Raw genomic sequence first — 20,631 nt, 5'->3', positions numbered from 1 at the left:
GAATCTGCTTTATCATCTAGTCCATGGTAGTAATGCCCTTTCTCTCCTTAGCCTCTGTGGCATTTTTCCTCCATCTGAGCTTCAGCATATAGATCAAAATTCCCAAGACAAAGATTACACCAAATATTCCAGCTAGCACCTTAAAAGTCCAAGTATATCCTCTATATTACACCATATCTATTAGTTTATACGCCATGCCAAAAGAGATAATATTCTTAAATTTAACAACTATAACTAGTCAGGCTACTCACCTCGGAGCTTGGAGCATGGCGCAGGACACCGCAAGATCTGCCTGAGCTCGAAGCAAACTGGTTGTTCTTAGTTAGATATCTGACAATACTTTATTACCTAGGAAGAAGTTATTTTCAGAAATTCTGGCTTTTAAAAGCTATGTACCACGCAGATAGAGGCGCTTAGGTGGTAAGGAAGTCAGCTTAATACTTAAGTTGATATATTTCTTTATATCTTTCCGGCCATCGATTTACAGACCAATAATTCAGAGAACCCCAGATTCTTTTATCGCTTGCGAGATTAAGTGGTGCCGTGGATACTGTTTCTAAACCCGATTGGCTGAGTAACAAAACCAAGATCTGAAATGCCTCGGTGTCTTGGACCCACAATACTGCTCCCTCGCATGTTGGTCCGGCACGGATATAAATACTGACTTCACTTCACTTCAATACACGCGCCAAGCTACCCCTCCTAATCTCCAACCTCCAACTCTATCTTTCATTATTTCTCAACATCTCATGCTTTGCCTTCATTTACCACAGAGTCGCCATGCCGCAAGACGAGCTACCGAAAAACGCAGCTCAGCCGAACAATCCTGAACCTAAAAATGAACGCGCCGTCTCACTGGTCGATCGCTTCACATGGGGCAACTTCACCTGCACTCAGTCCACTGGCGGCGTGGCTCTCATGCTATCAAAGAGCCCCTATTCATTTCGTGGCCTACATACCATTGGAGTCGTGGTCTTTATTCTCAACCTTGTTCTGTTTATTCTCTTCTGCACAGCCATGATATGTCGGTTTGTTCGGAGACCGGCTAGCTTACTCAAATCCGTGACGAAACCGCCTGAAGCTTACTTTACTGGCTCATTGTGGCTTTCGATGGCGACTATTATCATGGGGATACAGAGCTTTGGTGTTCCTCACGCTGGGTTCTGGCTTGTCGATACTGTTCGGGTTCTCTTCTGGATCTACGGGGCTGTTACGCTGACTTATAATGTTGTTATCTTTGTGGTCATGTTTTCGATCGCTCCTTTTGCGCCGGGTAGCATGAGCTCTCCAATGTTTCTGATGATCTACAATGCGATGCTCACGGGGACTGTCGCATCGGTAATCGCGGCTGATCAGCCTCCGTCGCAACGAATACCCGTCATCGTTGCTGGAATTGCTTTCGAAGGTCTTGGCTGGATCCTGTGTCTCCTTTTTCTTCCCCACTTTGTCGGCAACCTCCTTGTCAACGGTCTCGGCCCAGTCAATCTAAGACCAGGCCTCTTTATCTCCGTGGGCTCTGCAGGCTATACCATCATAGCACTTATCGGCTGCGCAAAAGCAATCCCAGGTGGACACGGCTACTTCGCGAAGCATCCTACTGCAGCAGAGACGCTGAACATTATGGCATTGTGGGTAGGAATATTTCTTTGGCTGTTTACCTTTTGGCTTTTTGCAATTGCCGCGGTTGCGCACGTGCCCATCTTGGTTTCAAAACTCCGCGGGGATAAGTCTCGGCAGCACATGAGCTTTGCGCTTCCTTGGTGGGCGATTGTCTTTCCGAATGTTGGGTTCACGATTGCTACGGTGTATATCGGGGAAGAACTAGAATCCGGCACCATATCCTGGGTTGCCACTATTATGACTATCTTGGTGTTTGCAGCGTGGTTGATGGACATGTATTTGCATATGAAGTCGATATTTCAGAAGCGCATTATGTAGATAGTTGTAGAAAATAGAGAATGGAACGCAAGTCCAGCGCGTAACTGGCCTTTCCCATTCGACTCGGCCACACTGTTTATAGCGAGGTCTGAGATTTTCTATAGAAGTGTTTACTGGATATAAGGTTAAACCTTAGGTATCTTCTGTCCACAAACATATCCCATGCAGTTTTTTCTACCTGAGATGGATACGTTGATAGTTAAATATGACAAGGGAAAAAGCACTAGACTTTGCTCCGCTACCTTAAAGAGACCTCGGTGTAATGAATCAGTCAATAGATCAGAGTGAAAGGATTGTCATTACTATATTGAAACTAGTTAAAAGGAACGACTATACAGGTTTCAATTTACTAAAGAGAATGACAGAGCGTGACAGCTGTGCAGAAGAAATTAAACAATTCCTGTTTGACAGTACCCTCTTTGTTGAAAAGTGAGAAACCATCGCGTATCCACCCGCCCTTCAATGCACCCAGCTCCATCAGGACATGGCCCATCTAGCCCTTGAGCTCAGCGGGGATATCAACACACTTGGGGTGCAGTTCAATATTGCGCTGGCTCCACCACGGGTTCTTCGCCGCAATCGAAATCAAATCTCGTCCCTCCACGTCGGAGTGAATACCCAAGTAGTACGCCACGTAGACGGTGAAAAAGTGTCCGTAGAAGAACTTCCTGAAGAAGTTGTCCTGGTTGAGGTCGATGTTGATGAACTCAATGTTTTTGTTCTGCGGAATGTCCTTGCTGCCGAATAGACCCTCGAGGGTTTTGACCTTGTCCTTGGTGTATTGATCTGCGTTGGAGTCAAGGAATGTAATGATGGCTTGCTTCTCAGAGGGGTTGGAATAAGCCGCGACTTCGGTGTGAGAGAACTCGTGTAGGAGGTTGCGGTGCGTAGGAACCATGGCGATTTCATTAAAGAACATAGTCGTCTGCTTAAGAAGCGTGACGTACCAATCAGCGGTACTAAGCAGCGCGATGCGACTGTTCTTTAACCTCTCCGCAATAGCCTAAGCCTTCTTCAGCGTAGCCTCATTGAACTCAGTCTTCAAGAAGTTGACTGAATCCTGGAGTTCTTTATGGTAAGAAGAAGGCGTGAGCTTGAGCTTGTGGAAGAGATCCAGGAAGATGGAGAAGAACTGCTGGACATGGTACAGAGGATACTCGCGATCTGCATGGCGGAGCTTGTATAAGATGATAGAGGTATTGTGCTCCTCACACAGATGAGCAATTTTTCCGCCGCCAGAAAGAACAATCAAGTTCTTGTTCCCCGTCATCTCACGCATAGTTTCAAAGAACAGACAAGGCTCAACAGACCAACCACTGTAGCAGACAATGATAGCAAGCGTAGTGGGGTCCTTCATGACATTGCGGTCAACGAACCAGTCAAGGTCGTAGTCGTTGATGACCTGAACGTGGAGGGGGATCTTCTCGTTGAGGAAGAAGCCCTTTACGATGTCTGAGACGACAGAGGAGCAGCCCATGCCGTAAAAGACAAGACGCTTGAACTGGCCGGATTCGATCCTCTGGCGGAGATCGGTGTTGAGTCTGGAGAGGTCGTATTCATGGCCCCAGAGAATGCTCTCGAAGAGAGGGTTGCCGAGCATGGGCTGGAGACGTTCAAGACGGGGCTGCATTTTGGTGGTTGGCTCTGAGATATTGGTTAATAGGGAGATTCAAGGTATGGTATTGTGTGAAGCTTTACGTACTGGGTTTGATAGTAATGAAGTTTGAAAGATCACACCTTGTACGGTGAGAAGAGTAGTCAAGTGATATTGGATACGATGATGAAATTGTTGTTGTTGATGATGAGGAGTAGTTAACCTGGGTTCTAGAGCTCTTTATATACACATTTACATCCCTCATTCAATCTCATGGACGCATAGAAGGCATATCCTGATCTGTTTGCCATCGTCCATCTCGACTTGTTCCGCCATTACCGCAGTGAAATTGATGCTATACCAGTGGATCACATACCACCATCACCATGATGATTATCAATCTCCTCAACGTCGTCAACATCTTGAGGAACTTCCGTTAACTGGAGGATGTTGATCCTTGGAACATGATGCATCCCAACGGCGTCGTACATACAATAGTCTCCACAAGTGCAAGAATTCTCATTCTCGAATAGGTGCGCATCTCCGGTTGAGCCGTGTCGCACGCTTCTACTACTTTGAGTATCATAAAGCGCCTCGTGTTGTTTCATGTCGTAAAATTCGCATCAATTACCCCCTTTGTTCCAACCCCTGAAGTTCTCCCCGCGCTCTCATTGAGGGATACAGGAGCCGTGATGGTTACTATCAGGAAAGCTCTATTCAACTACCGTGCGGGCATGGCCCGAATAATTTCCTTAATGGGATTATGGAGGGTCTCATGATGGGTTGTAGTGGATAAAGGGAATATTATCTACCGTTCGAGCCGTGTTTTGAGCCGTAACCTTGATGGGATCAAGGTTGCTTTCGCAGTGATACCTATCGGCAAGAATCAGATCATCTTTGGTAGATCATCTTCCGCTTAAAATTTCATTTGAATTATGATGCTTATGGTATCATGGAGGGCATTGTAATGGTTGTTGTCGGAAAGAGTCAGGTCATTGCGGTTCCGCGTTCCAGGTTTTGAAAATGTTTCAGATTATTCACCACTTACAGTGGCATTACGAGTCAATACAACTGCTGGCAGATATTAGCTCAAGCTGTTTCCCAGTATCAGTTATTTCCTCAAACTGTCAAGGAATCACTTTTAGTGAACACCCGAGTTGATACAGATTATCAGTATCTAAACTGTCTTTTAAAATCATTGTCATGGAGAACAGTAGCCCCCCCCTGAATTGCTGCCATTATACGAGCCATTGTGACTAACATAGGATTGTGAACCTTGATTTTCTGACATATTCTAATACATACTACCTTCATGACTCAGAATATGATAGATAACATACCAATACGACGTTATGCATATGGACCTACCTATAGTAGTAAGCCAAGATATCAACACCTCATAAAGATCGACAATTAGTTTTCCCCAGTTTCCCCGGACTCCCCCGCCCAAGTTGAAGAAATAGAAAGACAGGGCAGTTTCAACTCGGCCTAGGCGGAGATAGACTAGCCTTGGCTCACACTAATGCGCAGAATGGGGGGCCGAGCGAGCCGTCCCGTCCCCTGTTAGGCTCGTATCGCTTAGAAGTGGCCGCGCATTCTTTTCCCCACTAAGACCTATTCTCCGCCGATCATGCAGGTTTTAGTTGTCTAAACTTTATTCTCTCGGATCGAAATCCTTCTGGCTGCAGCTATTTCCTGATATAGACGTAATGTGATGTGTGTTGGCGCGTAGTTCGGAGCCGAGGCATTCGGCCCGCGCCGTTCGCCCGTGACAGAGAAGGACGGTGTGGACTGGACTAGACACGGACGTCGCCTTTCTAGCCGTATACGGCATATACCTTGCGCCTCTTATATAGTCAGCTTCTCTGTGATGCCTTGTAAGATAGGCACAAACTATATAATATCTTGCCTGTTTTGGCTCAGGTTGTCCTAATATCACAATTTGCATAACAGCACTCAACTTACATAATTCTATCTGAAATTGAAGTCACGCCGAAATGAGAATCCAAGCCACCGCGGAAACCAACTCACACAATGCGAGGAACTGGGTTCCTCTGCTAGATGAGCCCGCATTCAAGCCCCGAAACATACACATTATTTGTGTTGGGGCCGGCTTTTCAGGCCTCATGTTAGCTTACGAAGCCAAGTACAACGAATCGCTCCAAGGGTTCATTGATCTGACTATCTATGACAAGAACCACGATGTTGGTGGAACGTGGCTTGTTAATCGATATCCTGGTGTGGCAGTGCGTTTTTCCCATGAATAGACTCAACAGGTATAGTTGACTGACATATTCTCAGTGTGATGTTCCAGCGCACATTTACACTTTTCCATTTGAGCCAAACCCTGATTGGTCCAGTTTCTATGCTTCAGGGCCAGAAATATGGGCTTATATCAAGAGAACGTCCGACAAGTATGGTTTAGCTGAAAATGTCAGGTTTCAGTCTAAAGTGACAGAGGCGATCTGGAATGAGGCTGCAGGTAAATGGAATCTAAAGGTCTTTCAAGATGGCGAGGAAAAGGAGGACGAATGTGATATATTGATTGACGGGTCGGGGTTCCTCAAGTATGTTCACAGTGAGTTCAATCAGGATATCGCGAACTGACGGCGTTAGTAACTGGCATTGGCCTGATATTCCTGGTCTTCATGACTTCAAAGGGGAAATCGTCCACACCGCTGATTGGTACATCTCTCCACTCACCTTGCCGTCCTTTCTCTAACACCAGGCTCCCAGGAACTCTTCTATCAATGTGGCTGGCAAAAGGGTTGCAGTCATCGGAAACGGGTCATCAGGTGTTCAAGTCCTTCCGCATCTGCAAAAGACTGCTGCTCAACTGACAACCTATGTTCGTACGCCTACATGGATATTTGCCAACTACGCGTCTGAGCTTACAAAAGACGGGACAAATTTTGCCTTTACAGAAGAGAAAAAGAAGAAATTTCGAGAAAATCCCGCCTCGCTCTGGAAGTTTCGTAAGGAGATTGAGAACAGGTTTGTAGCAGCACTGATATCAAGAATCTTACTGAATTGCATACAGCCAAGACAACTTCTGGAACGTCTTCTTCAAAGACACAGCCGCTCAGAAAGCCGCACTCGAGAATGCATACAACCGTATGCGGGAACGTCTAGGCAATGACGAAGAGCTCTGCGAAAAGCTAATCCCAGATTACGAATACGGATGTCGACGCCCAACACCAGGCGACGGTTACCTTGAAGCTCTGCGCCAGGAGAACACGCGTGTCACTTTTGATCCAATCGTTCAGATCACCGAGTCAGGGATTCAAACTACACAAGACCATACTGACTTTGACATTATCGTCTGCGCGACCGGGTTCGATGCTAGTTTCCGCCGCTCGTGGACTGTGCAGGGGCGGAATGGTTATCAGCTGCATGAAGCGTGGGGGGAGTCGCCGGAAGCGTATTTTGGGGTTGCAACGGCGAATATGCCGAATTATTTTATCTTCATTGGACCGAATAGTCCAGGTCAGTGAACCTTAAAGCCGTTGGGTTACATTACTGATAGTCGGCAGTGGGTCATGGATCGCTTCTTGATAGTGTGTTTTGTGTCGCACAATGGATATTGAAGTGGTGTAGGAAGATTGCAACGGAAGATATCAGGTATACTCCGCTCACGGACTTTGCATGATGTGATCGAATACGCTGACGTTACAATAGGTCAGTTTGTGTGAAGCAGCAGGCATTGGATGATTACAACGTCTACCTGCAAGAGCTCCTCAAACGAATGGTGTGGACTGGATCATGCAGAAGTTGGTACAAGAACCGTAAGAAAGAGGGACATGTTACCGCTGTATACGGTGGAAGCCGGCATCATTTTCGAGGTATGTCAACTTAAGTCCCTACGCTGGAGATTTCGTGTTAACCATTTGTCTTAGAAATTCTTGAAACATTTAGGGCGGAGGACTTTGATATTGAGTATAGATCAGTTAACAGATTCCGTTTCATGGGTAGTGGGAGAACTTTGCGGGAGTCAAGAGGAGAGTACTACGTGCTAAAGTAAGGGTTTAGTTGGTCTAATGGTTAGTGTAGATAGTCTAAGGAACTTCTAAGTGTGGAGACGGAACTCGTGTTACACGAGCCATCCATCTTTGGTGATTCGTAATTACCGGCAGTAACATACGTGACATATCATATTGTGACCCAAATGACGTGACATGCAGTATGCATGATGATTAAAACATCGCCTAGACGCGTGCACAATCCTTCTCGGCCTTCCGGTCCCACGGATTATGATATGTCACTCCTGGAGGAGGTGGACCAACACCCGAGCCGAGGCTTCCTTTTGCGGAGAGGCGGAGGATGGTGATATCGGTAGTTGAACGGACGAACGGACAGAGAGAAGGGATCGGCGGGGGATATATACACTGCATTATCTTACTTTTGATATCACACCACCTCCCAGAAACCACGAGAAGCTACCCAGCGCCAACTAAACATCGACGACTACACTATGAATTCCACCAATACTGCTTCAGCTATACCCGCCATGAAGCTGAACGATGGAAACGAGATCCCAATGGTCAGTCATAGCCTCGCAAATTCTATACAATTCGATTTAACCTCCAATAGATAGCGTACGGTCTAGGAACTGCAAACTTCAAGAAGGGAGGAAGAACAGATTACGACGAAAACGCGTTCAACTGCGCCCTGACTGCTATAAATAGTGGTTTTTATCACCTCGATGGAGCTTCAGGTATGTTTTTCTAATGCCTCACGCACTCGTAACTGTTCTCACATGTACCTAGCGTACGGGAACGAGGAAGAACTCGGTGCAGCTATCAGAGCATCCAGCGTGCCACGAGAGAAGCTCTATGTTGTCACCAAGCTCAACGGCTGGAAGAAGCAAGACGTACAGAACGCTTTTGATACCTCGATGAAGAAACTTGGGCTTGATTATGTGGACTTGTATCTCATCCATGCACCGTTCTTCGCGGAGAAGGCTGAAGATTTACAGGAAGCTTGGGCCACCCTTGAAGCCATCAAAGGGTCTGGACGTGCTAAATCCATTGGTGTGTCTAACTTCATACAGGAGCACCTTGAGATCATCCTTGCCACAGCTAAAATCACACCAGCCATCAACCAAATCGAATCCCACCCCTATCTACAGCACGGTAACCTTGTAGAGTACCATCACAAGAACAACATAGCTTTATCGGCCTATGCGCCGTTAACAGCTATTATCCGCGCTAGACCGGGTCCTGTAGATGCCCTTTATGCGAACCTGGCCAGTATATATGGTGTTACGGAGGGGGACATTGCGTTGCGTTGGTGTATTGATCAAAATATCGTGGCTATCACGACGAGCTCGAGTGAGGAGAGGTTGAGGAGCTATATGGCGAATGTGTGGAGTTTTAAGCTAGCTTCTGAGGAAATTGAAGGTATCTCGATGCTGGGGAAGCAGAAGCACTTTAGGGCATTTCAGAATCAGTGGATTGCAGAGGGTGACTGGCGATAGATTGCTAAGAATCGTTCCTAGCTTTGGCTTTAGATGAGAGAAGAGTATAGTAGTTATAAATACACTGTGTTCCCCAGTCCAGCGCCACTGTTTGAAGACTATTCCATACTATATATAGTAATGTCCCGATTGGCTACGATGGAAGACTTCAAGTGGCGTCTACATAGGAGTAAGTTACGCGGGATACCACTTGAGAGCTTACGAATATATGGAGACGTTTCCTAATGAACAAAGACATTGTAAAATGGCGCATGTATAAGCCACAATAATACCCAATTTGGTGGCTGGTAAACCCTCGCTTTAACTGAGCTTCTTGACACTCGGTTGAATCGTACTTTTCAAGCAGGTTCGGCTGGGGCTAATAGTATCGCACAGAACTTAGCAACACAGAGTCATGAATTAATCCTTGTGCTTCGTCATATACTTCATACTTCTCTTCCGTCCATAGTCCTTCTCGTTAGTCTCCAGAACAGCCAATTCCTCCATTTCCTGTTCCTCCTCCTCGTCCACTTCAGGAGCCATCTCCTTCTTCGGTTCCCTCAGCTTGAGAGGGTCTTTGGGCTTTGCAGCAGCCCCTTTATTGCCCTGAGTCATCTGTTCTGTAAAATCATTATCTTCACCACTATTGCTGATACTGCGAAGCGACTTTGCAGTCTTGGTGACATTCAGATCACAGTTCAGATAGCCTGCCCCTTCTCTGCTTCGATTCCAGGCCTCAAACCCTAGAATGTACAGAAAGTTGTCCGTGATGCGGTCTTCCCACTGTATGGGGTCGAAACCAGCCTTGGAGGAGAAAGCTTGACCTGCAACCAGAGCCTTGATGCATTGAGATATCTCATTCTGTATTGCCTCGGCCGTGCTTGGTATCTTGCCGTCATGGGCTTCGATATATGGCTGGAATCGCGAAAGATAATTGTGGAATACTATGGGGACCCAGTACTTATAACCATCTTCAGAGACGAAGTCTTGGGGAAAGGACTCTATAGCTCCGAGAAACCACATGATCGAAAGGATAGCATCGATGACATCCTGCCAGTCTCTGTTCAGGTATCTCCACCGCGAAGCATCTATCTCACGTTCTTTCGGTGGATGTGTCTGTGGCAGCGTTGCCAATTGGAGCAGTACATCGACTTCTCCACATGCGATGAGTCCTTTGATGCCCGTGATCCGCTCAGTGCCGCTGAATACATATCCATTCGTAGAAGTCCACCGCGTGATCTGCATCGCAACTGGTCGCAGCTGTCCCTTCCCCCTGACAGCTCGACTAAGAGGTTGGACATGGATCGCGTCGAGAACTCTGTCCGAGAAAAGTTTCGACTCTGAGGTATCAACTCTTGGTTGAGAAGTCTGGGCCTCGCCCGCAGCTATCACTCGAGCAGCCAGAGTTATTGCGAAACGTCGTACGTGGGGAACCCATTCTTCTCGGGATTCGCGTGGCACAAGAATAAGTGGTTCACGGTTACCATTTTCTGCTGTGAAGGATTGATAAGAGCGTTTGTACCATTGATCTTGACGTTGAGAGTGGGTGGCAACAACTTGGAAATGCTGCGACAAAAGAGCCTTTAGCTCGTCGCCGATGGCTTCGAATTCCTTCATGGCCAATCTTTGACAGCTTCTTTTTCTGTAATAATTTATTGTGCAAGGTCCATTCTGCGTATGGGGGATTCCACTCTATTTAACAGTGTGTTGGTCATAGCTGCTCAGCCACGCCGCTTGACTCATCTGACTGAAAGCTCGTGTCAAAGCTTTAAATAGTCTCTCTGGCGGCCGACGTTTCAGAACTGTCCGCCACAGCCAGTTTCTAGCTACCTTTGTACAGTTGATATTCACGTGACATGGTATTTGATGCTTATCTTCTAACTTCAACGGCGTTTAAAAGAAGTCCCGAGTATATTCGCAAACATCATCCCGTGATACCCGATATAGCCGCTCCTCCACCTTTTAAGCATCTGGAAGCACACAAATACTGCGAAGATCTAATATCTTTCATTTCAGACACTTCGGGTCCTATCACTAAAGACTCTGAGCCTTATTGAACCCGTTTTCTGTTACCAATCATGACTGCAATTCGAGTTGCCGCATGTCATGTTTCTCCCATCTTCCTCTCCGCGAAGGATACAACCTCGAAAGCAATCAACCTGATCAAACAGGCTGCGCGGAATAAAGCCAATCTAGTAGTGTTCCCGGAAACATACATCTCGGCATTTCCGATATGGAGTTCAATACGGCCTCCGACTGAGAACCACGATCTTTTCAGGCAAATGGCGCATGAGTCAATCTTTGCTGATGGCGATGAAATCCACGCCATTCGCAACACTGCAAAACATGCAAATATCATGGTCAGCGTAGGCTTTTCTGAAAAAGTTCGCTTTAGCAGCGCGACTTTATACAACTCCAACATCTTCATTGGCACTTCGGGAGAGGTTCTGATTCATCATCGAAAATTAATGCCTACGTTTTTTGAGAAGCTTACTTGGGCACCTGGAGATGGATACGGGCTGCGCGTTGCAGACACGCCGTGTGGCAAGATTGGGAATTTGATTTGCGGAGAGAATACCAATCCTTTGGCTCGTTATAGTCTTATGGCTCAAGGGGAGAACATTCATATCTCGACCTGGCCGCCCATATGGCCAACTCGGGTTCCTACAACAGACGACTCTTCAGAACCTTCTAAAGATACATCAAATAAGCCGAATTATGATAATGTGACGGCAAACAGAACCAGAGCAGCTGCTCATTGCTTCGAAGCGAAGTGTTTCGGCGTTCTTTGTTCAAGTGTCCTGGGAGATGATGCTATTCAAACTATTGCTGGAGGATCGTCTCACTTGACTCAGGTGTTAAAGCAGTCACAGCGTGGAGCGACGCAGTTTCTTGATCCGACTGGAGCACCTTTGAAGGGATTCACTATCGACAGTGAGACTGGAGAGGCTGTAGCCACTGACTTCCTGCAGCATGATGAAGGCATCCTTTATGCTGATCTTGATACTGAGGATTGCATCGAAGGGAAACAATATCATGATGTTGTCGGTGGATATCAGCGCTTGGATGTTTTCGATATCAAAGTGAACCGCGCCCGTAGAGAGCCGGTTTCTTTCACTGAAGATGTTGGAAATGTCCCCTCTCAAGATTGGAAGTCTCTTAACTGAGAAGCCCATGCTCACTCAATGCAATGTAATTGAAGCTATTTACTTTATCTCATCTCAACATCAAGAGATCATATAACTGTCACTACCTGAAAGATCAAGGATTCAGTCTGCTTATTCTCGTGACCTGCCCGATTCGGCAGCTTATGTCATTTGGTTCATATCTCAAGTGAGGGGCAAAATCAATAAGAACTTGAACCTTCAAACTTGAGTTGTTTGTGATAGTTGATCTACAACCCGGCGCATCCAAATGAGTGATCAGAGGATCCCAAGCGTCATCGAGCGCCCACTTCCTAATGGCGTCATCTATGACATGTCAACCGTCGGACAAGTGCGCATTACGCTTCCCGAATCATCAACCTGGTCAAGCGGACTTCATTGGCATGAAACTCACGACGAGTACTTGAAAGTGGTGAAAGGAGCAATTCGAGTCCGGCTGGGAGATTTGCGACAAGTTATCAGCGCTACCGATGGCAATCAGCCAGAGATAAAAGTACCGCGCTACGCGTGGCATGAATGGCAGCGAGCCGCACCAGAGGGCGAAGAAGTCGTCGTGATTGAGAGGACAGAGCCGGATGATAATGAGAAGGCCATATTCTTTTGGAATCTCAATGGCGTAATTCTCGACAGTCCCAAGATGTTGAGTGATGAGACCTCGGTGGTATCCAGGTTGCCATCAAGGCTGCAAGGGCTGTTCCTTGATATATGGATTCCTCTGAACCTGTTCATTATTTTTCGGTCCTTGGACAATATTCCTGTATTCCTGGACGCGCCCAACCTTTCGCGAGTATCAGATAATAGATTGAGGAGCCTGTTACAGAACATCGATATAGTGGTCTCCCACCTCATTCTACTTGTTGCTTCGTGGGCTGGATGGACTTTGGGGTTACAGCCGGTTCGACGGAAATACACTCCTGAAGATGCATATGCGACATGGCACTCGCGACGAAAGAATGCCAAGAAGACCGCATGATCAACAGGCAGCGTCGAGTGATTTGAGGTTTCGATCAAGTCCATCCACTTATGACAGAATGAGTGACGCAGCGAAAGCTCCAGAGTTTTGAGATAGCTGTATTATTGTGGTATCCTATCTCAATATCCAAGTGGGATATATAAAGAGTCTATACAATCTCTTGCAAAAAAAAAAACATTTTACCATGCATCGCCAACTGAAACAAATTTTTATGCCACGCCATTGATCACAAAACCATCAATCTAGTTCTCGACAACAGGTCCGTTATACTCCTTTCGCGCCCAGGCGAAGTAGTAAATGACACTGAAAATGACGAGGCCCCCAGTGACCACGACACTGTAGTTCATCATATCCACGGTAGGATCCACCATGGGAGGCCAGAAGCTGAAGAAGCCAACAACAATGAGGTAGCACATGGCGAAGATGTTGTTGGCAATGCCAAAGGCACCCTTGAGATGGAAAGGACCCCAGACAAGCTCAGCGCCGGTGGTGTTGGCCAGAGCTGGGAGATCTGAAGTGCCGGGCAGTACGAAGCCTTTGGTGAGGCGACGGTAGAGAAGAAGACCTGCGGCGATAAGATATGAAGAGTAGAGGCAAGAAATAGAAAGAGAAGTGACGTTTTGGAACGCAACAGGCGATCCAATGTTGATGAGTGACAGGAGGATTGAAATGACGGCAGTGCACAAGACTGAGTACAAGGGGACAGTGGTTCGGTCGCTGACCTTTGACAGAGTGCGCCAGCCAGGAAGACCTCGGTCACGGGCAAAGGACCAGAAGACACGAGAGGTCGATGCAAGCATCCCGACAGTGGCGCAAGCAGCAAGAAGAACAATAATGGCGGACATGACGGTCGCACCGGCTCTTGAGTTTGTCGCTTGCTGGAAGATGTACATGTAGGGGAAGCCGAGCATTCCGGGGCCTGAAGCCATCGCGTCGTCGAGGTTGCCCATGCAGAACACCATGGCAATGACCATGGCGAAACCGCAAGCGCCGTTAATGCAGAGACTGAGAAGGATGGAGGTTGGGACGACGACGGAGGGGTTGACGGTTTCTTCGGACATCTAGAAGCTGTCAGTGAAAGTTCATGAACGTGAGAAGTCAAGTCGTACGTGGAAAGCAGCGTCAGTGCCGACGAAGGAAAACGCATTACCCATCATACCAACCATGAACGAGATGCCATTAGTCGACCATCCACCGTTGTTAACAAAGGTACCAAAGACATCCGACGCAGAAGCATGAGGTCCAAGGGTAACAAGCGGGATCAGAATGGCAAAGAAACCCAGAATGTGAAGGATCAAAATCAATCCCTCAAACTTGGGCAGCACCGAACTGACGAGCGTGTTGATGAAGACGGCAAACCCAAAGATGGCCCAGAACAGCAATGTTCCCTGCCAAAGCTCGGGCTGGAAGTCGGGATAATTGAGAGTCGCCATTCCCAGGATCATGTTTCCCGTGAGCAGGGCGCTGGATGATACAGAGCCTTGCCATCCGCCGACCGTGAGCATGCCTGTGAGGTGACTGAGGAATTTGGAACACGACCGCGGCGCCATCATAGCGACCCTGGACACAAGATTAGTTGGAGTCTGAGAGATGGAGATGATGTGACTTGCCAGTGATATTGTCCTCCGGATGTAGGTGCCATCGAGACCAGCTCGCACATGGTAGCAAAGACACTAAAGTTACCGACCCAAACGACAAGGAAGCTGTAGATGACACCGGCTGTGCCACCATTGTTGAGGCCCTGGGCGAAGAGAACAGTGATAGCTTCCCAGGTGATGAGAATGGTACAGCTAAATCCCAGAATCGTCATGAACCCAAAGTTGCGCTGCGAAAAACACTATCAGTGAATGTACCTCAGTGAGGGACGGTGTAACGTACCCGAAGCACCTGCTTCTTTCCCATCCGCTCCAACTGATCCTTATCATGATAATTGCTCGCCGAGCTGCGTCCAGAATCTGGCTCAGCCTTTGCCGAGACATTGACAGCGTCTGCTGCCTTGACGGTGGCATTGTTGCCCATCTCAAAGCTGGGTTTGTTAACGCTCTCCATGACGTTGTAAAAAATGAATCGGGAATAGCAACGGGAGAAAATTCGAGAAGAGAAGGATTGAGGAGAGAAGAACAAAAAGTTAAAAGGGACTGCAGGAAGAGAAGGAAGGGGAAAAAGGTACAGGAATGGTGGTTGCACCCCTGGGAAAGGTCGCGACTGCGGTAGAGTCGCACTGGGGACGGCCGCCACCAACCGAGGCTGGGAATAAGTCTGGGTATGACATGTAACAGATTAACTTAATCGCCTCAGTAAGAGTCTACCTCCACAGCGACGTTGCTTTACGTTGTTCCGCTATCTGTCCCGTACCATACCGGGCATCCTCGCCCCTCCTGTTGCTGATCCGGCAGAATGCACCGATGCCCCGGAAAGCCCACTAACAAGGGTCCCCTCCCACCGGACTTTTTGTAGGGCCAGGGACCCCATGCCTCTTCGGTAACTTAGCGGCATTACAGGGGACAGCAATCAACGAGCCAAATTGACAGTCGTTTGACGGGGAGTAATTTGCGACACAAACTGTCAGCATAAATTGAACATTTCTTTTTTTCCGTGTTTTCCCTGCGAATAAGATCGTCGCCCCTCCGTTTGACCGTTTTCAGACTACAGACGTTCCGGTGAGGTTTATTGGCTTAGAGTTCTATTGATTAATAGCTCTTTATAAGCGCACGGACAGACCTGAAAAAACGCCACAGACGACGATATGAGAAATAAGTGCTCGAGAGCGGAAAGGGGTCCGGGCGTGCTCAAAGTCTCGAGCCACCAGATCTGGCAGATCAGGTCCGGCTTATTTTCCTCTTTCCAGGTGCCTGGGTGCAAGGGTCCATACTGTTACGTACTGTATGGCTGACCTGCTCTATTCGTTATGGTGATGTATCATAATCATATGCAACCGAGCGAACCACTGAGCCCCTGTATGTCAGAAAAATGTTTTCTCTTTACCCTTTCTTTTTTTTTTTCTTTTTTTTGCACAGTATTGGTCCTACGTTATTTTTATGCTATTGGTCAGAGGAAATTCATGCACGCCTGACAAACATTTCATCTTGCTTTTTCTCAGAGTGCTTACAGCTCCTGATACAAAACGTTCTGTATTTAGAACAGCGAATGATTTTTACTCTAAATTGGTACACTTGCATAAACGTTGCTGCGCTGTAACCAAAATCTCGGAGGGATAAATAACCGAGAAAATAAACATGCTTGGGAAAAAAGAAATTACCTTGCCTCATGTTTGTCGGGGTGGTGCATCATGCGTGCTCTCTATGTCTACCTGCCACGTCTGATGGATCAAGATCTTTTGGCTTGAGTGGCTCGAGCGACTCTGCGCATCCCAGCTCCTCTCCTGGTCTTGTTTCGGCTTCTTAGCAAAGTCCTCCATCTCGTGAATTTCACTGCGCTGTGTCTTGGACGCATCCCGCGATCTGCTGGTCTGCCCTGTCTTTGACTTGTACCCCGCGTAGCCGGGCCTGTATGTAGGGTACCCATTGCTACTCGACTTGCCCTGTCGTCGAAGATCGTCGACCCGGATCTGCCCGGACTCGAGGCTGTCAAGGAAGGGCTTGAAGTTGGGCAGGCATACGGTAAGGATGGCGAGACACTGCACTAGCTGTATGGCGATGGAGGCGGGCCAGATGCTAAACGAGTGATCGGCAGAGTCAAATGCCTTGTTAGAGTAGTGGATTTGCGCTGCGATTGCCGGCGTTACACTATTAAAAGGTTATTAGCCACGGCGCGGATAATAAAATAAAATGACACCACGCAGTACGTACAATATTCTGCTGCCGAAAACGCTCATCACAAGAATCCTTTTTGACCACGAGGTTTGGATCTTGACCACGTTCTCTGCCATAATGATGACGATGACGATGTCGGTGATGATGTTGGCGGTGGAGTAGTACGTCCAAAATGCCTTGAGATTGATGCATTTATCGTTATCGCCATACAGCCATGGTGTCGGTGGTTGGCATTGGAAGAAGTTGACGAGGAGCGCCGTGATGCCCCAGACACCGACGACGGCTTCACAAGCGATGATGATCCATTTTTGACTCTTGGGCGCCATGATTCGTAGACTCATTGTACCCGATAACTTGCAGCAGAGAAGTGAGGCAATGAGCATCGTGTTTGTAGCATATTGGCTCTGTACGAGGGTGTATTAGTTGTTTGTTTGTTGTCGCGGGGATGTCTGTCGGGTGTTACCTTGAAGAAGGTGTCTCGATCGCTGGCGCCGAGAACCTCGAAATGTTGACCAAGGCCATGCTCGCACGCGTTAAAAACAATCGCAGTCTGACTAGCCGCAAGCACCTTTGCGCATAAATATAAGCCTGTTGGAATGCATAAAGTGAGATAGATGTCTTACAGTTGCGACAATGATGAGAATGTCGTCGACCCTCAATGTCTTGATCATGTAAAGCTTGGTGCCAGTCCTAACTGAACACGACAATATCGCAATGACGAGAAACATTAACGACAAGACCTGAACAAGCGGCGACTTGTTATTGTCGGTGATGATTCGTTGGTTCGAACTCATATTGGGCCGATGAATGCAGCAATTGCTGCGCAAAACGAGCAGAAAGATATTACGAAAACAGAAAAGAGGGATCACGGGTATATAAAAGTCAAACAACGATGAATTCAGGGACAAAAATTGGCATCACAGTTAAAGCTAAGACACAGCTGACAGTGGAGTGTAGATTAAGGGAAGGGAAGCTTCAGCTAAGGTTACGGTTTCGGTACTTCAGAATCATGGTGTGAAGGAAATCTCACAGGTACGGTACAGGTACAGGTACAGGTACAGGCGCTGCAGGAAACTGGTATTGGGCATATCCCGGAAACGGTGATTTAAACGGTTATTGCCACCCAAAAGCAGTTTGGAACCTTTTTCGTGAAACGGGACATGAGGACCAATAAATGGTAGGAATGAATCTACACCACAATTACGTAGGAATCTCCCCCCTCCTCAGACCAGCCTGGAACTGACTGTGAGGCCATGTCTGCAAAAAGGAAAAAAAGCAAATCTTCAACATGGGTAGTCCCCCCTGTATATTACGCTATAATTCCATGGTCCTATTGACATGAAAAGGCGCCAATGATGCTTGATATCACGTAGAGGAGAATTATGCAGCTGAGCGGCTCAGCAACATGAGCAATCCGAAACAGCCGGTTTTCCGGTGAAATTTCCACCGGTTGGAGTTTATCTGCACATAAATCTGTGAATTATTGCAGATCGCAATACTTGAAATACTGTGCAATCGTGGCACAAATCACCAACACGGCTGAGGTTCTTTACATCGATTGGTAGGGCTAAGTGAGCCTCAGACTAGAGCTACGTTACGCCCCCCTGTTAGTCTAGGTCTTCATGTGAAGAGGAGCTCCCTTTATCGTCACCGAACCAGTCCGTGCTTCTAAACCCTGAATCTGGGTCCGCGCGTTAAGCCCAACGGGTCTACTACCCGAACGGAGATCGATCCGCGGGTTACAATAAGCAAAACGACCTTCCAAACTTTGCTTAGACCTTTCTTTTCGGGCGGATCATCCGGAGGAAGAAGAGAAAAAAGGATTCTGGTTCGAATTCGCTTAATGGAATTATGCACTGCTCGTCAGAGATTTCCGCCTGCATGGTGAACTTGCTACAGTGGCGTGGCTTGCTGCTAAAGAGGAAAAGATCGCCGTGGACATGGGGTGTCTGAGCGTTTTGACCAACCGTTTCCGTGGGTACATCGGAAATCCAAGCACTCTCCACTGAGCGGCTTTAATGTCAACCGAAAAAGGCATCGAGCATCCGACTGCTCGTTTTTTGATGGTACGAGTAGAGAGGAAGGATTTGGATTGCGAGTTTTGATGGGCTGACTGGTATTGCTTATTTTCACTGTAGGCTCCACAGGAGGTAAATGGATGCTCTGATTAGCTCGGGTCGGTTGTTTGCAATGGCCCCTCTGCCACCGAGCTATGACCTCTCTGCCACTTAGCTATGACCTTTCTGCCACTTAGCTATGGCCTCTCTGCCACTTAGCTATGACCTTTCTGCCACTGAGCTATGGCCTCTCTGCCACTGAAGGCGACTTAATTCAGTTGATTTATCCTTCTGTGCTACCATCCCAAACGCCGTGGCACATACCCAATACAACGTCAAGATGACCCTCAAACTCATCGAGGTAGACACTGCCACCGATTTCGAAGAGCTCATCGCATGTCAGTGGGCATCTTACGAAAATCCCCTCCAACCATTCTTTCGCATGTTTTGTCCTCTCAACGCTTCAACGCACGCAGAGTCCCTCAAAGAGTCAGTAGCGCTTCAGCTCAAATGGCACAATGAAGACCCAACAAGCTACTGGGCAAAAGTCGTCAACGATGATGGCAAAATCGTAGGCGGTTGTTTATGGAAGATTTGTTCTGAGAATCCGTTCGATACAGATGAGGATCATTCCTACGCTTATTGGCAGCCGGAAGGGGAGAGACGAGAGTTTATCACACAAGCTCTGAAGCAATTCGATGCACCTAGAGCGCGGATGGGGGCTAGACCTCAAGTCTGTAAGTTTCTTATTCAGAGAATTGCGAAGAATGAGACTCAACCCGATTTAGACGTCAACATCGTCTTTACACATCCAGACCATCGTCGCCAAGGCGTGGCGAATGTTATTATGAACTGGAGTAAGCAGAAGGCTGATGAGATGGGTGTTGAGCTGTGGCTTGATGCGACAGAGCAGGGCGTACCTGTTTATGAGAAGCATGGCTTCACAGTCGTCAACGTCAACACCATACAGCCTACGAAAGAGAACCCTGGTGAAGAATGGCATAGAGTCAAAGAGGAATTAGGTCCTATGATATTTAGACAGATGTGGAGACCTGCTGGTGGTGATTATCAAGAAGGAAAGACTGTGAAGCCCTGGGAAACTGTTGAGATCAAGTATGAGCCTGAGCTGCCGTATGTGGAATCTCATGCTGCTTGGGCGCGATGGGGGCAAGGGAGGTGACAGTTGGCATATACGATAGAGTTTAGATTAGCGTCCGTTTCATATAAATAACCGATGTGATGGGGAGTCTCGTACATGTCAGACATACATGGAAGAAGAAAATAATATGGCGATCGTCGTTTGGCTTGTGTCACCGGACCCATAACTGTCCCGCTTACCAGCTGAGCTGGGATCTGCAATAGCAAACAGTCAGTCTGATTATCGTGATCTACCGTTTGCTTATTGCTCAATAACAGCCACGGTGAAATTGTGATCACTAGTATCTCATCGGGTTTGATCTATGATGGATGGACTATTGATCGAAAAGAGAGTGGCTATGAGTGGTAGTCACAGGGCATGGTCTGCAGCCTGTATCTAAACAGCTAGACGCATTTATCAACTTTGCTTAAGCATAGTGACACCTTCCAAATCATTATAGTGATTTTTTATTGCATAAATCATTAGTTGTGTAACGTTGGAAACCTTGTAGTGCTGGTAGTTACTCCAGCATAAATCTG

The 20,631-nt window shown here is 47.3% G+C and overlaps 9 protein-coding genes across 9 annotated transcripts; 5 read left to right on the top strand and 4 right to left on the bottom strand.

Annotated features, from left to right (window-relative positions):
• The first annotated feature begins 694 nt into the window (after positions 1-694).
• On the top strand, positions 695-2,087 carry FOBCDRAFT_226941 (voltage-dependent anion channel). The gene has a single exon (XM_031185699.3). It carries the CDS (start codon positions 781-783, stop codon positions 1,936-1,938), a length of 1,158 nt encoding a protein of 385 aa, XP_031036834.2. The 5' UTR covers positions 695-780; the 3' UTR covers positions 1,939-2,087.
• A 344-nt stretch (positions 2,088-2,431) lies between these two features.
• On the bottom strand, positions 2,432-3,568 carry FOBCDRAFT_203527 (uncharacterized protein; the record flags this gene model as incomplete). The annotated part of the gene is made up of 2 exons (XM_054705174.2): positions 2,432-2,941; positions 2,993-3,568. 2 exons carry the CDS (start codon positions 3,566-3,568, stop codon positions 2,432-2,434), a joined length of 1,086 nt encoding a protein of 361 aa, XP_054561149.2.
• A 1,961-nt stretch (positions 3,569-5,529) lies between these two features.
• Positions 5,530-9,008, top strand: FOBCDRAFT_251541 (NADP-dependent oxidoreductase domain-containing protein; the record flags this gene model as incomplete). Its single annotated transcript, XM_059610947.1, has 11 exons — positions 5,530-5,778; positions 5,834-6,099; positions 6,269-6,526; positions 6,573-7,018; positions 7,066-7,089; positions 7,216-7,374; positions 7,429-7,549; positions 7,742-7,805; positions 7,956-8,072; positions 8,123-8,246; positions 8,299-9,008. The coding sequence occupies 11 exons, from the start codon at positions 5,530-5,532 to the stop codon at positions 9,006-9,008; spliced, it is 2,538 nt and encodes an 845-aa protein (XP_059465212.1).
• Positions 9,009-9,254: 246 nt separating this feature from the next.
• Positions 9,255-10,679, bottom strand: FOBCDRAFT_226939 (uncharacterized protein). Its single transcript, XM_031185703.3, has one exon. The coding sequence runs from the start codon at positions 10,602-10,604 to the stop codon at positions 9,408-9,410; it is 1,197 nt and encodes a 398-aa protein (XP_031036838.2). The 5' UTR covers positions 10,605-10,679; the 3' UTR covers positions 9,255-9,407.
• Positions 10,680-10,884: 205 nt separating this feature from the next.
• On the top strand, positions 10,885-12,239 carry FOBCDRAFT_262350 (carbon-nitrogen hydrolase). The gene has a single exon (XM_031185704.3). It carries the CDS (start codon positions 11,066-11,068, stop codon positions 12,152-12,154), a length of 1,089 nt encoding a protein of 362 aa, XP_031036839.2. The 5' UTR covers positions 10,885-11,065; the 3' UTR covers positions 12,155-12,239.
• Positions 12,240-12,263: 24 nt separating this feature from the next.
• FOBCDRAFT_226937 (uncharacterized protein) lies at positions 12,264-13,207 on the top strand. The gene has a single exon (XM_031185706.3). It carries the CDS (start codon positions 12,402-12,404, stop codon positions 13,122-13,124), a length of 723 nt encoding a protein of 240 aa, XP_031036841.2. The 5' UTR covers positions 12,264-12,401; the 3' UTR covers positions 13,125-13,207.
• On the bottom strand, positions 13,208-15,482 carry FOBCDRAFT_226936 (amino acid/polyamine transporter I). The gene is made up of 4 exons (XM_059609725.1): positions 15,003-15,482; positions 14,735-14,949; positions 14,234-14,684; positions 13,208-14,185 (listed from the first exon to the last, which is right to left on the bottom strand). Exons 1-4 carry the CDS (start codon positions 15,171-15,173, stop codon positions 13,367-13,369), a joined length of 1,656 nt encoding a protein of 551 aa, XP_059465211.1. The 5' UTR covers positions 15,174-15,482; the 3' UTR covers positions 13,208-13,366.
• Positions 15,483-16,198: 716 nt separating this feature from the next.
• On the bottom strand, positions 16,199-17,900 carry FOBCDRAFT_226934 (uncharacterized protein). The gene is made up of 4 exons (XM_031185707.3): positions 17,521-17,900; positions 17,361-17,465; positions 16,934-17,301; positions 16,199-16,870 (listed from the first exon to the last, which is right to left on the bottom strand). Exons 1-4 carry the CDS (start codon positions 17,689-17,691, stop codon positions 16,390-16,392), a joined length of 1,125 nt encoding a protein of 374 aa, XP_031036842.2. The 5' UTR covers positions 17,692-17,900; the 3' UTR covers positions 16,199-16,389.
• A 1,187-nt stretch (positions 17,901-19,087) lies between these two features.
• On the top strand, positions 19,088-20,287 carry FOBCDRAFT_226930 (acyl-CoA N-acyltransferase). The gene is made up of 2 exons (XM_031185709.3): positions 19,088-19,691; positions 19,743-20,287. Exons 1-2 carry the CDS (start codon positions 19,295-19,297, stop codon positions 20,132-20,134), a joined length of 789 nt encoding a protein of 262 aa, XP_031036844.2. The 5' UTR covers positions 19,088-19,294; the 3' UTR covers positions 20,135-20,287.
• The last annotated feature ends 344 nt before the right edge of the window (positions 20,288-20,631 follow it).

The sequence above is a fragment of the Fusarium oxysporum genome, chromosome VI (assembly GCF_013085055.1).
Source record: "Fusarium oxysporum Fo47 chromosome VI, complete sequence".
NCBI lineage: Eukaryota > Fungi > Ascomycota > Sordariomycetes > Hypocreales > Nectriaceae > Fusarium > Fusarium oxysporum.
Note: the sequence above shows the minus strand (reverse complement) of the source record. Positions and strands in the feature narration are given on the sequence as shown.

What these genes read in the sequence shown, in the direction of transcription:
- FOBCDRAFT_226941 (XM_031185699.3), top strand. Translation starts at nt 781, where the DNA reads ATGCCGCAAGACGAGCTACCGAAAAACGCAGCTCAGCCGAACAATCCT.
- FOBCDRAFT_226939 (XM_031185703.3), bottom strand. Translation starts at nt 10,604, where the DNA reads ATGAAGGAATTCGAAGCCATCGGCGACGAGCTAAAGGCTCTTTTGTCG.
- FOBCDRAFT_262350 (XM_031185704.3), top strand. Translation starts at nt 11,066, where the DNA reads ATGACTGCAATTCGAGTTGCCGCATGTCATGTTTCTCCCATCTTCCTC.
- FOBCDRAFT_226937 (XM_031185706.3), top strand. Translation starts at nt 12,402, where the DNA reads ATGAGTGATCAGAGGATCCCAAGCGTCATCGAGCGCCCACTTCCTAAT.
- FOBCDRAFT_226936 (XM_059609725.1), bottom strand. Translation starts at nt 15,173, where the DNA reads ATGGAGAGCGTTAACAAACCCAGCTTTGAGATGGGCAACAATGCCACC. An exon ending in GAAAGAAGCAGGTGCTTCGG is followed by an intron (nt 14,950 to 15,002) that starts GTACGTTACACC and finishes TGTTTTTCGCAG; the next exon opens with CGCAACTTTGGGTTCATGAC. An exon ending in TCCGGAGGACAATATCACTG is followed by an intron (nt 14,685 to 14,734) that starts GCAAGTCACATC and finishes TCTTGTGTCCAG; the next exon opens with GGTCGCTATGATGGCGCCGC.
- FOBCDRAFT_226934 (XM_031185707.3), bottom strand. Translation starts at nt 17,691, where the DNA reads ATGAGTTCGAACCAACGAATCATCACCGACAATAACAAGTCGCCGCTT. An exon ending in ATCGAGACACCTTCTTCAAG is followed by an intron (nt 17,302 to 17,360) that starts GTAACACCCGAC and finishes ACCCTCGTACAG; the next exon opens with AGCCAATATGCTACAAACAC. An exon ending in GTTTTCGGCAGCAGAATATT is followed by an intron (nt 16,871 to 16,933) that starts GTACGTACTGCG and finishes ACCTTTTAATAG; the next exon opens with TGTAACGCCGGCAATCGCAG.
- FOBCDRAFT_226930 (XM_031185709.3), top strand. Translation starts at nt 19,295, where the DNA reads ATGACCCTCAAACTCATCGAGGTAGACACTGCCACCGATTTCGAAGAG. An exon ending in GGGGGCTAGACCTCAAGTCT is followed by an intron (nt 19,692 to 19,742) that starts GTAAGTTTCTTA and finishes AACCCGATTTAG; the next exon opens with ACGTCAACATCGTCTTTACA.